Source organism: Xyrauchen texanus, chromosome 40 (genome assembly GCF_025860055.1).
Source record: "Xyrauchen texanus isolate HMW12.3.18 chromosome 40, RBS_HiC_50CHRs, whole genome shotgun sequence".
NCBI lineage: Eukaryota > Metazoa > Chordata > Actinopteri > Cypriniformes > Catostomidae > Xyrauchen > Xyrauchen texanus.
Window position 1 is genome coordinate 2975610 of NC_068315.1, and position 16296 is coordinate 2991905.

The 16296-nt window shown below is 37.3% G+C and overlaps 1 protein-coding gene across 50 annotated transcripts in view; it reads left to right on the forward strand.

Moving 5' to 3' along the window:
* Window positions 1–7185: 7185 nt before the first annotated feature.
* Window positions 7186–16296, forward strand: part of LOC127633204 (uncharacterized) — a 53760-nt gene continuing 44649 nt past the window's right edge. For all 50 annotated transcript variants that reach the window (XM_052112070.1, XM_052112075.1, XM_052112074.1 and 47 more), the window contains exons 1-6: window positions 7186–7223; window positions 7746–7873; window positions 7996–8019; window positions 10679–10726; window positions 11099–11149; window positions 12757–12795. In XM_052112070.1, the coding sequence (XP_051968030.1) occupies window positions 7810–7873; window positions 7996–8019; window positions 10679–10726; window positions 11099–11149; window positions 12757–12795 (226 nt within the window). In that variant the 5' untranslated portion in view covers window positions 7186–7223; window positions 7746–7809. The remainder of the gene's footprint in view (window positions 7224–7745; window positions 7874–7995; window positions 8020–10678; window positions 10727–11098; window positions 11150–12756; window positions 12796–16296) is intronic.

Here is a 16296-nt window from a genome sequence, read left to right on the forward strand (position 1 = left end):
AACTGAAATGCGTAAAATTTCAAATAGAAAAATTACTTACTTGTATAATTATAATTACACTGCTTATTTAATTACTATTTCTTTTTCTTCTTTTTTTGAGTGCATAAATAAATAACATGCATTAGGGTCCATACACATGCCATACATTGCTAATAATGCAAGTTATTAGGAAATATTGCCACCGTTTAGTACCAATTAAAGAGTGGTGTGCTAATCATGTAATTTGTGTTTTTGTGAAGCACCTATATTCACTCCGTATTCTTTCTATTTTTTTTCCATTATATTAATTTTTTGTGAATACAGTTGTTGTCTACTGATATAAATATTCTAAATTGCATTATTCCCCATTGTTCTGTTTTCCATTTGATATCTGTTACTAATAATATAATCTGTAAAACTAACTAACTAGCTGTTTCTGACATGCCAGCAATATATCATACATTACATGGATTATTGCATCAATCTCAAACATCTTCTGATTAGGAACCACTTCAACCTCAAACCCTAACCGCTCAAGAACAACCATAACTACAACAACAACAACAACAACAAACAATTGTGCTAAAAGTCATGGCATCCACTCATGTTATTTCTTCCTCCTTTAAATGCCACATATTTACTATAGCTTCTTCCATCAGCAGTGAGGAATTCACATGTGATAAATGTAAGGAATTAGTCAGGCTGACAGACAAGGATAATGAGCTAGAGGCATGCTTCCAAACACTAGTGGAGGTCAGTGAAAAAGAGAAGACCTTAGATACTGTTTCATATGCAGGTAGAACAGCGAGTAACACACACACTTTGATTCCGGCTCTAGAGCCCCCATAACAGGGCGATTGGGTGTCATCTTGGTAGCTTTCTCGCTCAGCAAAGTGACACCTCTCTCCGATTCCTGTTAGGGTTTTCAATCTATTCTCCCCACTCAGTGATGCACCACTGAGAATCATGTTGAAAGAGCCCTAATAATTGGTGATATTATTGTAAGGAATGTGGAAATAGAGACTTCAGCCAACATTGTTAAATGCATTTCGGGGGCTCGGGTATCTGACATTAGATCAAATTTACAAGTGCTGTCTAATGGTAAATGTAGATTTTCTAAAACTGTTATTCATGTTGGCACTAATGATGTCTGGCTTCGCTAGTCCAAGATCACTAGAGATAATGTTAAAGAGGTGTGAGAACTTGCAAAATTGATGTCACACATTTTAATATGCTCAGGTTCCCTCCCTACTTGTCGTGGTGATGAGGTTTATAGTAGATTTGTGTCACTAAACTGCTGGAATTATGAGTGGTGTCTGTAGAATAGCATAGGATTTATAGACAATTGGTAGACCTGACCTGCTAAAGAGAGACGGACTCCATCCCTGCAGGGAAGGTGCCATTCTCCTCTCTAGTAATTTGACTTATCTTAATAATAACAATTTGATAAAAAATTTGATAATTTGACAAACTGAGGCAGACAAACTGATTAATCCGAATCTCTGCGAGCTGCCTTGAGATGTCACATAGGTCACAACACATAGATATCCTATAGATATCTATACCTAGATATCATATAGAGACTGTGACACAAAACTTTAACTTATTAATTTAGAAAATAACTGATTAAGGTCAAACTTGAAAAAATACATGAAAATAAACGTCATATAAAGGTACGGCTACTAAACATTATATCTCTTTCTACCAAAGCACTAATTGAAAATTAAATTATTACAGATTTTGACTGCAACCTGGCTTAAACCAGATGAATATATTAGTTTAAATGAATCTACTACCCCAGGTTATTGTTATAACCATGAGCCTCGTCTGAAGGGTCGAGGAAGAGGTGTTGCCACAATTTACAGTGACATTTTTGGTGTTACTCAGAGGACAGGATATATGTTTAAGGCTTTTGAACTAATAATGCTTAATATGACACCATCAGATATTAATTAAAAAATCTCTATCCTCTTTTGCCCTTGCTACAGTATATGGATCACCTGGGTCTTACTCTGGTTTCCTTGGTGAATTAGCAAATTTTCTATCTGATCTAGTAGTTAAAGTAGATAGAGCTTTAATTGTTGGTGACTTCAACATTCACATTGGTTGCGATCAGCAATCAGTCACTGAATCTACACCATGCTATTGTTCAGGTAGAACTATTCTTTCAACCACTAAAGATAGCTTCACTAATAATCTTCCAGAATTGTCTTACATACTCAGTAAGCAAAAAGTAATTAAAATACCTTGATGAAATAACAGAAAATATAAATACCATTTTTTTATGGCACTCTTGATAGGTATCACAGTACAGAGACACATATCAGAGTTACAAATGACTTGCTCTTATCATCAAATTATGTCTGCATTTCTCTTCTAGTGCTTTTAGATCTTAGTGCTGCCTTTGACACGATATAATTATGTCGGTATTAGTGGACTTGCATAAGCATGGTGTAGGTCCTATATATCAGACCGCTACCTTTCAATGAGGAATTGTCAAATCAAACAAAAGTTAAGTACGGACTGCCACAGGGATCAGTTTTAGGACCTCTTCTTTTCTCCTTATACATGCTTCCCCTGGGAGATATTATCAGGAATCATGGAATAAGTTTCCACTGTTTTGCCGACGATACACAACTTTATATTTCTTCTAAACCCAATGAAAATTCTCCAAATTAGCAGAGTGTATCAGTGAAATCAAAGATTGGATGGCAAGAAATTTCCTTCTATTCAATTCTGACAAAAAAGAGTCCAACTAATGGTATCAGCAACAGAGAGAATACGTCGTAATTTAGCAATATTTTTCAGGTGGAAGAATGCTGTTCTACAAACATTGGAAATGTGATTTTCAAAAGGACAGATTGGTATCAAATATAACACAAGTTCTTCGCGGTTGAAGATGATGTAACAGTACATCCATCGAGAGTCAACTTATATTTTAGCAGCTTATTTTTAGAGGTTTTTGGTCCAACCGAAAAATGTATTAATGCATTCATGATCTCAAGACTAGATCATTGTAATGCATTAGTGGTAAGATGTCCTGCAAGTTCAATAAATAAACTTCAATTGGTTAAAAATGCAGCTGTGCTGACTAGCACTAAAACTATGATCATATTAGCCCAATTTGATCATCGTTACATTGGCAACCTGTCAAGTTTCATATTAATTTTAAAATTCTCTTAACTACATACAAAGCTTTGAATGGTCTAGCTCCACAGTACTTAATTGACCTTCTACCATGCTATATTCCATCACGTTCATTATGATCACAAAATTCTGGCTTGTTCATATTTCCAAGAATATTGGCTTTCGGGATGCAGACACACTCACTCAGTTGAAGTCAAGACTAAAGACTCATCTATTTAGCCAGGCATTCACCTAATTTATCCTTCAACTCACAATTAGGGTGCTTTAGTCAGGTCTGCCGGAACCAGAAACATCCATCATGATCTATTACTCTGCATAAAATTGAATGGCATCTATGCTAATATCATTCTATTTGTTTCCATGTTTCAATTTCTGGATTCATATCCCAAGGTTACCAGAGCCTTCCAGATCCAGCTCCGTTCCTGCTTGGTGTCAGACTCCACTGTTACGTGTTGCTGAGAGATGACGATGATGAAACTACAGCCGGTGCTAGCCAGACAGTTTTTTGACTTCAGAGGATGAACTGATGCCAACTCCAACTGTAAGACATCGGATACTTCATATGCCACTGCCTGAACCTTGGATTTAGGATTGGGCCCTGCTGAAACTCACCGAAATGATCTGCAGGTTGAACTGCGATGCACCTAATCATTTATCTCTGCCTGCATCACCTTTGTCTATTGATGGACTACACTCTTTAAATGTAATACATAGACTATCATTTAACTGCCAAAAAAAGCCTTCATCAGTCAACTAACAAAGGAAAATGCATCTATGTGAGCTTTTGTAGTTGATCCAGGCTAGACTTCAGAGATATTGGTCACATTGGATGTGATTTAGAACTTAATCATCTTTATTTCTTTAACAGGCCGGATAACAAAGGGACAATCAGGCAATTATAGACCTTTAAATTAGAACCAGTTCAGCCTCTGACAATGCAACCCAATTTAAAAATAGTCTAAATGTGTGAAAGAAAGTGAAAGTGAAACCCCAGAATCAGCCTGAGATTAAATATATCTGCAGTTGGTGAACAATGAAATTAAATCTGTACTTCCTCTACAGCCCCATTTGCTAAGAACAATCTTTCTCATGTCAAGTACATGAATAAATGCATGAATATTGAACACGTTTACCCAACTGTATACTACTTGTTCTGGCTTGTAAACTGAATAGTGTCAAGGGAGAGAGATTATTCACTTGTAGATTGCATATATATATATATTACAACACTGAAGAGATTAAAATCACATGCATACAAGCATTTTAATAAGTGGCTGAAATAATCTTTTTTTAAATAAATTCATAACATCTAGTGTCACTGTTCAATTTCCCTCTGCTTCTCTATTCATTTATCTGAGTTAGTACTGACATTGGGAAATAACGCAAGCATACGCTTATGCTATAATTGAGTGCATCATTAACATTTATAGTATAGGCCAATACCTTTCCTTGTCATTTATCAGCACATCCTTGTACTACACAAAGAGTCCCCGAGTATTTATGATCAAAAGATTATGTTTCACCTTACAACAGGGCATAATACCAGTTCAAATGAATGCACAGACAAAGAGAAAATCCTATACATAGCATACTCTTAAATAGTTGTACACTGTTTATCTTAGCAAATATTCAGAAATAAGTTTCATTCAGAAACATTAACCCTTAAAATCACAATTCTTACCTGCTCATCTGATATACTTGCATGTCTGATTTCCTCACCCAGAAAACAACAACTGATCATTTCTATGGATGCCTTTAACATCTCCACATATGACTCATGTGATTATATTTCATGTTTTATAAATTCATACGATAGTTTTGTGTGGAAAACATAACTACAGACCGATTTTGCACATGTTGTCAGCCACTGACTGTGTCTAATGAGATGCAGAGTTTTATTCCTGCAGGGGGCGCTTGACGCTATGTAAACAGAATCCTCATTGCATCCACATTTAAATATCAAATCATTTAATATCTTATTGCAGACATTTATGCACTGGATAGTTGTTTTTAATAAAAACTGATAATTGCTGATAAATACCTCTAAATGTAAATGGAAGACACACATTCATGGAATTGCAAAGTATCTCACACTCAATAATTTTCAGTGTTGATAAAATAAATATCTTTACAATGACAGACACATGATTGGGGCTCAAGTTAGCTCTGTCTTGAAATGTTTATAAGCTAACATTGAAAATCAATTTCTATGTCTATGAAACAATTTTAATGGGATTTTTACTTCTGGAGCCAGATTGTTGAGCTCTATTCAACATCAGTGCATTGGAAGCCAGTTGTTTAATATGCTATGATATTTAAACCAATATCTAATTTATGCTTTAATTATTCATGAACTATATTTTTCAACTGTTGAGAAATATAGGCAAGGATAAGTTCTACTATTAGATTGATTTCGTATTCTCTAGTAATTTATGTCACTAATTTCTTCTTTTCTCTTTTTCTCACTCACATCGAGTATTTCACTTATATTTTCTCTCTCAACAGAAACTCCCAATGAAATAACCAGTTATACATGTCATGGTAAGCAATCTTTGGTATGTGCCATTTATCAATTTGGCATCTGCTGTATAAACGTAGATCTTAAAACGGCTGTTATTTTGATTAGACAGACACTGCAATGTGGTGTGAAAATTCAAGAGCTCTAAAACTCTAGATTATTGACTATTTGTAGTTTGGTTTGACAAAATCGGAGAACTAAATGAAAACGTTTTCACTGTCTGAAATGACAATTAATCTAGTATAATGGGAACAACTAAAACTAAACTCAAGTACATTTCCATGAAAACGAACTCGAATACAAAACAGGGCGTTAACATGTTTCCATTGATGATGGTATAAATATTGGCGGGGTGTACTTGCTTGTTAGATATCAAAAAGCATCCACCCAGAATATACACAACTGGATCTGACAGTGAAATCAGAAACAACATTGAACTAAACTAAAATTGAAACCGAAATTAGAAACACTGCCCCCAGTGGCCAAAGCGGCACGTTTTGGCATATGGATACGTACCTGTGAGCTCAATTTTTCGGCCAACATGTCCACGGGTGCCAAAAGCAAGATTTGAAGTGAGTTGTTTTCAGCTGTACAAGCAGTAATACAGTGAAGAGGAATGCCTATTTTGTAAACTATAACCCAAGAAATAGCATTTTAGCTTAGCGTAAAGATGACAATTTACACAAGGATGTATTTCTATTTCTTCTTCTCCAAACTTACTTCAAACGTACTTCTCTGTCTGCTCGTATGAATGTAACACATCATAAGAAAGTGTTTTACTGCTGTTCAAACACACTTTGGATCTCATCATTTATATGTATAAATGTTTTCCATCTGAAAGCACTAAATAATAAATGAAACAAATGACAATAAAATGCAAAGTAATCTCTTTGATAATCAAAATAATTTTTGAATGTAACTGTATCCTAAATACAATGATTTAAATAGTAACTGTCGTGGAATACAGATACTTATATTTTGTATTTTAAATACATAATCCCGTTACATGTATTCAGTTACTCCCCAACCCTGTATATAACATTAAATTAGGCTATATCAGTTAACACATTAATTATATTGATTCAATGGGTCCAGTGATGATATCTGAAACCATACCATGGTACTTTATTATATACCTTAGTGATTACCAAATGCATGCACCTTGATTTTTACATAGTTATATAAATAAAACTTAATTATATTTCATTTTGTTAAATATTACTTAGAAATTGAAATATGTACATTTTAAAATAGGCTAAGATTTTTTGAGTACATAGTATTAGCATGGCATTGTGTATGTCCAAGGACAATACTTACAGTATTACTATTAGTGCGATTTAACATTGGAGAACAATCTAAAGTATTTTTATTTGAATGGTTATGTAACTGTATGATTTTATCAGAACATCAGTATTCTAAGCATTTGAGGAACATTCCATGAATGTATTTTCTTTATTTAATGTTTTATGTCCTCCACACAGAACTCTGACGTGTTTACAGTGAAAATAGTTAAAGCTTCCTGCTTGGCAAATATATCCACAGAACAGGTTGAAGAGTGTGCTGGGTGAACCTGTCTGAGGTAAGTTTAATATTTATATTTATAAATCTTTCATTTAAGGATTCATTCCATAAGATAAAGGATATTACATTTCACAATTTATCCTACTTGTGTAAAGGACTGAACATACAGTAACAACGTTACATAATAATTTATATATTTTAATATTTTACTATGATTAATAGTTCAAGAGGTGTCACTCAAGTAGCTTATTGCTTTAATAAAACAGCAACAAGTGCAATACGAGACAGCAGTGTTCAATAAACACATGCAAATAATAATAATAATAATTAAAATAATTATTACAATTCTATAGTATCTTCCTAAATGAATAGCTGACAAGTTAAATGGAAATTCTTGCTCTCTTAATAAAGGGTATTGGCTTGTAGAATTACAGTGTTTCTGTAATAAGACCTCAGTAAACAATTTCTTTGCTGTTTTCGTTGCTGAGCAATGTAGCAGCTAGGAGCAATAATATTCTGCAGATTGTGCTGTCAAGAATAATATTAATAAAATGAACAATTATGCCGCCTCTGATTACAGGAAAAAAAATAAAAAATTCTAGAAAGAACTCTAGAAGTCTCTGGCTTCATCTACTTTTGCAATCATGAGAAAACCTTCAGTTTCTAAACGTCTGCTGGTGTTCACAATCATTTCAGCCATGTCACTGGGTAAGTTCTTGCTATATGATTATCATTATATAATGCTATCATTAAAATGGCAAAGATAGTGGAAAAATGAAATAAATATGGATGTGTTTCATAAAGTAGTCATCTGTATTTTTCTTTAACAGCCAGTTCACAATCAACAACGACAGGTAAAGGCTTTTGAATTAAATCCATCTGTTTTTGAAAAGAATCGAGGCATCTATATGTCAGTTTAGGCCACTCCTACAAGTTAAAAAGTAGGACACAAAATGAAATTTTAGCAGACAAACACATTTTAAATACTACTAATAATAATAATATTAATAATAAAGAAAATTTTAAAAAATCTAATTTCTTAGGCCTCTGAAGAATGTCCCCTTCTACTTCCTTCTGGCACCAAGTCCCAGATCATGGTTCATGGCAGTGATATTACCTAAAGCCAATTTGCCATTTTAAAAAAACACAGCCACCACCATTGTGTCCTTGAGGAAGTCACTTAACTCCAGGTTGCTCCGGGGGGATTGTCCCTGTAATAAGTGCACTGTAAGTCGCTTTGGATAAAAGCATAAAATGTCAAATGTAAAAACATAAAAAAATAAATCATGTTTCAATGGAAAATACATCAACATAGGGGAAATGTGTTGTTCGACAAGGCTTTAGAATCTCTGTCGGAGTGGATGAGCAACTTCTTCACTATATTTTTAAATCTTAAATTTTTTTGCCTGTGTTACATTTTAATGCTTAACTAAATTAATTAATTTTTCTTTTTGTTTTTCAATGGAGTAGATCAAAAAATGATGCTTCATAATAATTCATAAAATTGTTTTTGTATTTATAATTATTTTCCAAAATATGCTAAAGATGAAAATATAAATTGTGTAATAATTTTGCTCTATGCAGGAAAATTGACAAACTAAACAAACAAACAAACAAAAAAAAAAAACTCCTGGATTCAGATTACATTCACTGATTCAAAAACGTAATTGCGGATAAGAAATAAATATGTCATGCATTGTGTTATTAATACTAATAATAATACTAATAATTTGTATTTATATAGCACCTTTCGAGACTTCAAGGTCACTTCACAAAAGAGAAAAGAACCAACAAAGAAAAAGAGTAAACAGATGAAACAAACACAAAATGCAAATATAAAGCGAAGTACAAAATCTAACAAAACAAACAAAACAAGGAATAATACAGGAAGTAAAACACAATGCAGACTGGAATAACAAAACAGCTATACAAATACAAATTAAACAGAACAATGCACAACTGTAAGAAAATTAACAATCTTTTCTGTCCATTTGTGTTCGTATGGAGTACAGTGAGGTTTGGTTCATAATAAAAAATAAAAATAAAAATAATATGAATAAAGGATATTACTTACAAATTAACACAAGTAGACTGCTGATTATGCGTAATAGCTTTGCATATCATCACGTGACCATTTACTGAACCAGTAATTGAAATATAAATTAAACCTGTTATCTATACATTTAGATAAATCTTTTACCCAATCAGGATCACACAATTAAAGTTTTTATTTAAAGTGCTTGTTTGTTTCCTCAGGGCCGTGGCGTGCGTTTGTTGCGAGAGTGCGTGTGTAACCTGAGACAGCCTCTGTAACTCATACCCGATGGGTGAAAGGTGCCATGCATTGTTCCTGGCAGGCTACTTAGCCTTACAGGCTGCATATCATTAGGATTAGTTTAGGGAGCAGGGTTAGGACCTCTGCTGCCTTCCAGGAACAAACTGAGGCACCTTTGTACAACAGGCGTATCACATTCAAAATTATTAAAGTCATAAATACTGCGATCGATGCATATAAGTTTCAGTATAAGATTGATGCATATTTACACTCCTGCATATTCATTTTAAGAGTAAAAAAAAAACATTTAATTTGGATGTGCAAGCTTTCATTTTGGGTGGCATCTGAGGGGCACCTCAGCAAAAGGGAAGGGGCTCGAGCCCTTAGAGCCACCCCCTCTTCACATGCCTGATGCAGGTGATTGAAGTTCCACTACTATGAACGCAGTTGGCTAGTTACACATTACAGTTAATTAGATTCATTTTCTCATGTTTCTTTTAGGAGAAATAAATTCTACTTCATTACACTGGGTGATTCCTCTTAGGCCTGCTCATTTTAATTCAATAAATATTAACAAATGCAGTTTATTTTGAGAATGGATTTTTACAGTGCTGGAACCCAGTAGTCACTTGAGTCAGAGATTGTTTAGCCCGAGACGGAGCACTTGTATTAAAATGTTAGGAGAAATTGGATGAGCCAATCGTAGATGCACATTAACTGGACCAGCCTGACAAAAATAATATTTTGGTGTGAAGTGAACAAAAGAAGCACTACTCATGAAACTATTGTTGTCAGATTTTACTGCTGATTTGAAATATTAAAGGAAATTTGGATAACTATAGGAAAATATGAAACATTTTGCGTGGGCTTAATTGGGTCACTTCCCCTAGTTCCTGAGAGCAGTTTTTTGCCACTCTACCAACCCTTGACCATGACCAGTAGCTTATGTTTTATCATACCTAGAAAAGTCTGAAAAAAACTGAATGATAAACAATGTTTTGTTTTATAGCATTATTGAATCTATACATTGAGCATGTCAAATATCAATAAACTTCACTGTAACAAATTAAATGTTTTAAATATGATGGTAACAGGTTGCAAGAGATTTATTAACAACTGCCTTAATAATTGTAACATTACTTTGTTTAGTAAATGTGAATTAGTTTGTACACTCCCGATGATTTAAGTACTTTACAGGAGTGTTTTAGAATATGAAACTCTCTCTTTTTCTTTAACAGTCATTCCACAAACAACTTCAGCAACAACAACTGCACATCCAACAACAGGTAACTGATTACAGATCCTGGAACTAATGAATAATATGTAGTGAACATTAAATTCATAATAATAAAGTGGGAAATGCAAGAATTTTTTTCAAAGCTTGCTAATGTTAGTTTTCATTCTCTCACCAGAATCAGAGATACTCTTTCTATTTAGACAGAACATTTAAAATAATTTTGATGAAAGCTACTTTTCTGTTGTCCTAACATGTCATTTATGTTCTCTCGGCACACATGCAGAATGTTACAGAATGTTTTGTTTTATAACATAAAGCAATCTCCACATTTCTCAGGTCAAATATCATATTTCTTTTCAGCCTATGTTTTATGTACTTTACAGGAGTGTTTTATAATATGAAACTCTCACTTTTTCTTTAGCAAGCATTCCACAATCAACAACAACAACAACAACAGCACATCCAACAACAGGTAACTGATTACAGACCCTGGAACTAATTTAGCTTTTCTCACAACCTTAATGAATAATCTGTAGTGAACATGCATATCACAAAAATTCCAAGAACACAGGATGAGATGTTATTTAACTTGTGCAAGCACTTCCAAGAGTTCATGAACAGTGAGCCTGGTGAAATTTGGGGAGCGCATCATCAGTAGTGTACCATTGGTTCCTAGGGTGTTTCGGCCTTTCACACTATACACCCTCCCCAAAGGCGGCCAGCAACAGGGTGATCAATCCTATGCTTAGCGTCCCATTCCCAATTAGTCATAGGAGTTGCCTTGTTGTTGATAGCCAACATTCCATGGGACTATGCATGGCAGGGGCGTCCTCCTCCCTGAGTCAAGCATTGTTGACCGCATACCTCCTGGCCATCTCACTTCGGGGCCCAGCTGGGGTCTCTCCTCTTCATCCAGAGCCACTGACTGCTGCCTTCTGCCGCCTCCGACGCAGCTCTGATTCCCGAACGCTGGCTCTGGCCCTTAATTCCCAAGTCTCTAAGGAGTCTGGTTGTAGATGTTGCCACAAAACCTCTGCAGCACACCTCCACTGGTCGGACTTCTGTGTTCCAGCCATGATGCCGTGCTTCGGCAGCTAGATTGGCATAGCGCAGATGTTTTCGCTCATAAGCCTCATCTACTGAGTCCTCCCAGGGTACTGTGAGCTCAATGATGAAGACCTTTTTGAGCGAACGGGACCAGAGCATCATGTCAGGTCTTAGGGTGGTGGTTACGATCTTCGGAGGAAACACAAGTTGCCGGCCAATGTCAGCTAGCGTTTTCCAGTCGCGGGCCAAGCGCAGCTGGTCTCACTCTAATGGTGTAGAGCCGCTCTTCAGTGGTTTAGCCCCTTCGCGGACAAAGGTCGTCCGTAAGGGGTGTGATGCTGCTGGGGGTGATAGGGAGTTGGTGGCAGCTCGCTTGAAATCCAGGGCGGACGCAAGATTTTTAAGGACTTGGTTGTGACGCCAAGTGTAGCGTCCTTGGGTAAGGATTGTTTTACACCCTGTGAGAATGTTGGTTGGCTGGCATGGGACCAAACTGCAGACACCAAGCCTTTAACTTTCCAGGTAGCTGGGTGTTGTCGATGGACTGTAGGCTACTACTGATGTCTTTGCGCAGCTGTTGCACCTGGCCTTTGTCCTTCATGCTTGCATCATACCACCTTCCAAGGCTTTTTACCGGCTGCTCAGACACTGTTGGGATTTGGTCATCTCCGATGAAGAACTTCAGGTCAGAGAGTACTCCCTTCACAATCGAGATGCTGCGTGACTTGGATGGTTTAATCTTCATACGGGCCCAGCTGATGTTCTCCTTGAGTTTTCTGAGCAGTCTCCTGGTGCATGGGACAGTGGTGGTCAATGTTGTAATGTCGTCCATGTAGGCTCTGAGTGGAGGGAGGCGGAAGCCAGAGTCGACTCGCAATAATAAAGTGGGAAATTTATTTTTATCAAAGCTTGCAAATGTTAGTTTTCATTCTCTTACCTACCAGAGTTATTCTTTCTATTTAGACAGAATATTTAAATGTTGTGTACTTTACAGGAATGTTTTATAATATGAAAATCTCACTTTTTCTTTAGCAAGCATTCCAGAAACAACTACAACAACAACAACAACAGGTAACTGATTACAGACCCTGGAACTAATTTAGCTTTTATCACAACCTTAATGAATAATCTGTAGTGAACATGCATATCACAATAATGAAGTGGGAAATGCAAGTATTTTTATTAAAGCTTGCAAATGTTAGTTTTCATTCTCTCACCAGAACCAGAAATATTCTTTCTATTTAAATGTTCTTGATGAAAGCTACATTTCTGTTCTCCTAACATGTCATTTATGTTGTCTCGGCGCACATGCAGAATGTTACAGAATGTTTTGTTTTATAACATAAAGCAATCTCATTTCACAGGTCAAATATCATATATCTTTGCAGCCTATGAAAACTCACTCACATCCATCCTTGTTTATCGAATAACTTGGTAGAAACATCACAAGCCGTAATACTATTTCTGAAATGACATTTTTGAATTACTAACGGAGGCTTAGACGTTATTCAAAACGTCATTTGTTCTGAACCATTAAAGGCAGATTCTGATCCTTCACATACAAAAGTATGTGTCTTCACAGACATTATGGCATTCCGTTTCTAAAATGCGCCTACTTATTGTTGCATTAATTTGAGTTGGTTACTGTGCAAAATATTTACAGGTAGGCTATTTGTGACTTTGTAGCAGACATTACTTTGTAACAGTTGTTGGTTTCTGCTAAATATGTCTGCAGTTCATATGGATGCCTCAACAAATTAAGAGATTGTTATTGAACACTTGTTACATAAATGTTGATGGTTGAGATAATAAAACTGAAGAATCTGTTTCCTTAAACTAGTTAGTCATGCATTTATTTATTTCAACACTGCACGTTTACAAGTAAATCCTAGTATTTTAATTTGCGATTAATCATGATTAATCACAGCCCGTTGACCGTGATTAATTTAAAAAATTTAATTGATTGACAGCACTAATACAAATATATATATATATATATATATATATATATATATATATATATATATATATATATATATATATTCCTGTTTTGCTACAGCTTTCCTGTCAAACAGATATATTTATTGAATAAAAAATCAAAATATCAGGTCGAGAGATGTTCGGGAGTTCCGATGCCCTTCCTCCGTGCAGCACACATCAGACACATAGACAGGCAGATAGGCAGGCAGCAGCCCCTCCCAGCTCCAATCCCAGTTGTCTTTTTCTTGGCTTGTGTGGAGGTGAGTGGTGATGAACAAAAGACTAAGCTACCAGTGCCTCAACTTTACTGCTAATTAGCCAAAAGACATATAGAGTTAACTTGTGTCTTGCTAACATGTATGACTCATGAGCTACTAGCTAATGTAGAAAGTTTGCTAAAGTTTAGTTAAGGCAATATATCATGTCTAATAACATCATCACATTCACCACACTGATATGCAAATTAGGTGTTAACTAATTAAAATGCGCTAATTTGCATACATCGAAGTGTTATGTATTCCAAATAATGAAAATGTTTTAATGTCTTGTACAAAATAAACAAATTATTAGTGAAACTATGTCCCTCTCCTTGGTGCAATATTTTTTTCTAAATATATACTTGAAACTGGTAGCATAGAAAACATGTACATTGTGGCATAGTTTCCTTTGCTGTTGCCTGCTCTTGTGATAAACCTAGTGAATAGAAGACGACCATGGTCTCTGTGTGAACTGATTATTTTGTAGAAATCTGTTGAATAGGAAACTATTGTGTGAGTGTGAGGGACTTAATAAATTGTAAGGAAGTCAGAGTTGTGTATATATTTAACATTTTGTTTTAAATAAATAATTGTGAGAAGTGCCCTTTTTTCCACTTGAGCCCCTGCCCCCCAAAATGTCTGTGCACATCCCTGCTTGGGAGCCCTAAACACCTCTGATAAATGAGAAAAGGCCAATGGGAATTGGCGAGTGGAATTCGCATGCCACTCCCCCAGACAAAAGGGTATTAAAGGAACTGGCTCGCAACCATTCATTCAGATTTTTTCTTCGGAGCCGAGCGGTTGTGTTCAGCGAGCTGAATCCCTCTGCCATTCCATTCATCTCTGAAAAAGAAAATGTTGTATTTATGGCACATTACAGTGGTTTCTCCCCTCATGCAACGGTTGAGTGCAGAGAACACCCCTGGGAGCTTCGAAAGCCTAAAAGAGTATATATTTCCTCTAAAAGAGTGGCACTGACAGAGGGCGTCTTTTTAAAGTAATTCAATTGTAATTTCTGGTTGCGGTCCTTACCTCTCCACTTTCAACGTGCTTGACCGCTGCCAATGCGGAGTCAGCATTCGTGGATGGGTCACGTTCTCAGTGCGAGAGCATGACCATGGCAACGTTGCGGTCACAGCTTTCCTTCCTCAGAGGGAAAGCCACCCCAGCGGCTCCCCGCCTCGGTCCTTCTACCTATGGGTATGAGGCCACATCGGTTAGCACTGGGGGCAATTTGGGAACCCCAATGTGAGTCGTTCAACTGGGTAACCCCCCGCTGACCTCACATGCCCTCGTTTGCCCTGGTCGAATTCTTGGATGAGACTGGCGGCTTGTCTCAGGGTGAGTTCACAATCTAATTTGGGGCTCACGAAGTGGATGAGCTCTCAATTGCAGCATCAAAAAGACGCTGAGGACTCGAGTGGGCTCCCACCTTTGGGCGTGGTCACCCAGTCGCAGCTCGACGCAGAGCTGGCGGCCATGCTTGCCTAGGCCATACGAACCCTCCACCCTGCCCTGAACCCTCGCAGCTTGATTATTGGTTCCTGGGCTCGTACCGGCGCTCAAGGCCCCGCCCTGGTCCCTTTCTTCTCGGAGGTGCATGACGAGCTCACAAGGTTGTGGGGGGTATCTTTTACTGCCCAGGCCCAATCTCTGAGCTCCTCCTCTCTCACTACCCTCAATGATGGGGCTGCCAGGGGGTACTTGGCAATTCCCCTGGTGGATGAAGCGGTTGCAGTGCACCTGTGCCGCAAAGTGCTGCGACCTGGCAGAACCGTCCGAGACTCTCATCCAGGGACTATAGGTTTACGTAGTCATGAGCAAATAAGGCATACGGTGCCTCTGGACAGGTCACCTCCGCACGCCATGGCTCTCCTGCAGATGCACCAAGCCAAGGCGCTAAGAGAACTACACGAGGGTAGTTCTGATCCGGGATTGATGCAGGAGCTGCACTCGGCAACCGATTACACCCTCCGGGTGAAGAAGGTCAAGGCGTAGACTTTCAGACAGGTGATGTCCAGGAGCACCACCTATGGCTCAACTTGGTTGTGATGAGAGAGGCTGACAAGGTACAGTTCCTTGATGGTCCTGTCTCCCAGGTTGGCCTATTCGGCGCCACCATTGTGGACTTTGCCCAGAAGTTCTCGGCGGTTAAGAAGCTGATGGAGGCTATTCAGCACATCCTTTCCCGTCGTGGATCAAGATCTTGCACTCCGTTCGATCCTGCTCCGCTCCGCTGCGATGCCCCACCTGCCGGTACATCCGACGTGATTGTCCCCTTGGTCCCCCTTGCCTGGAGCTTGGAGACATGGCTTGCGCTCCCCCAACCCTTCTT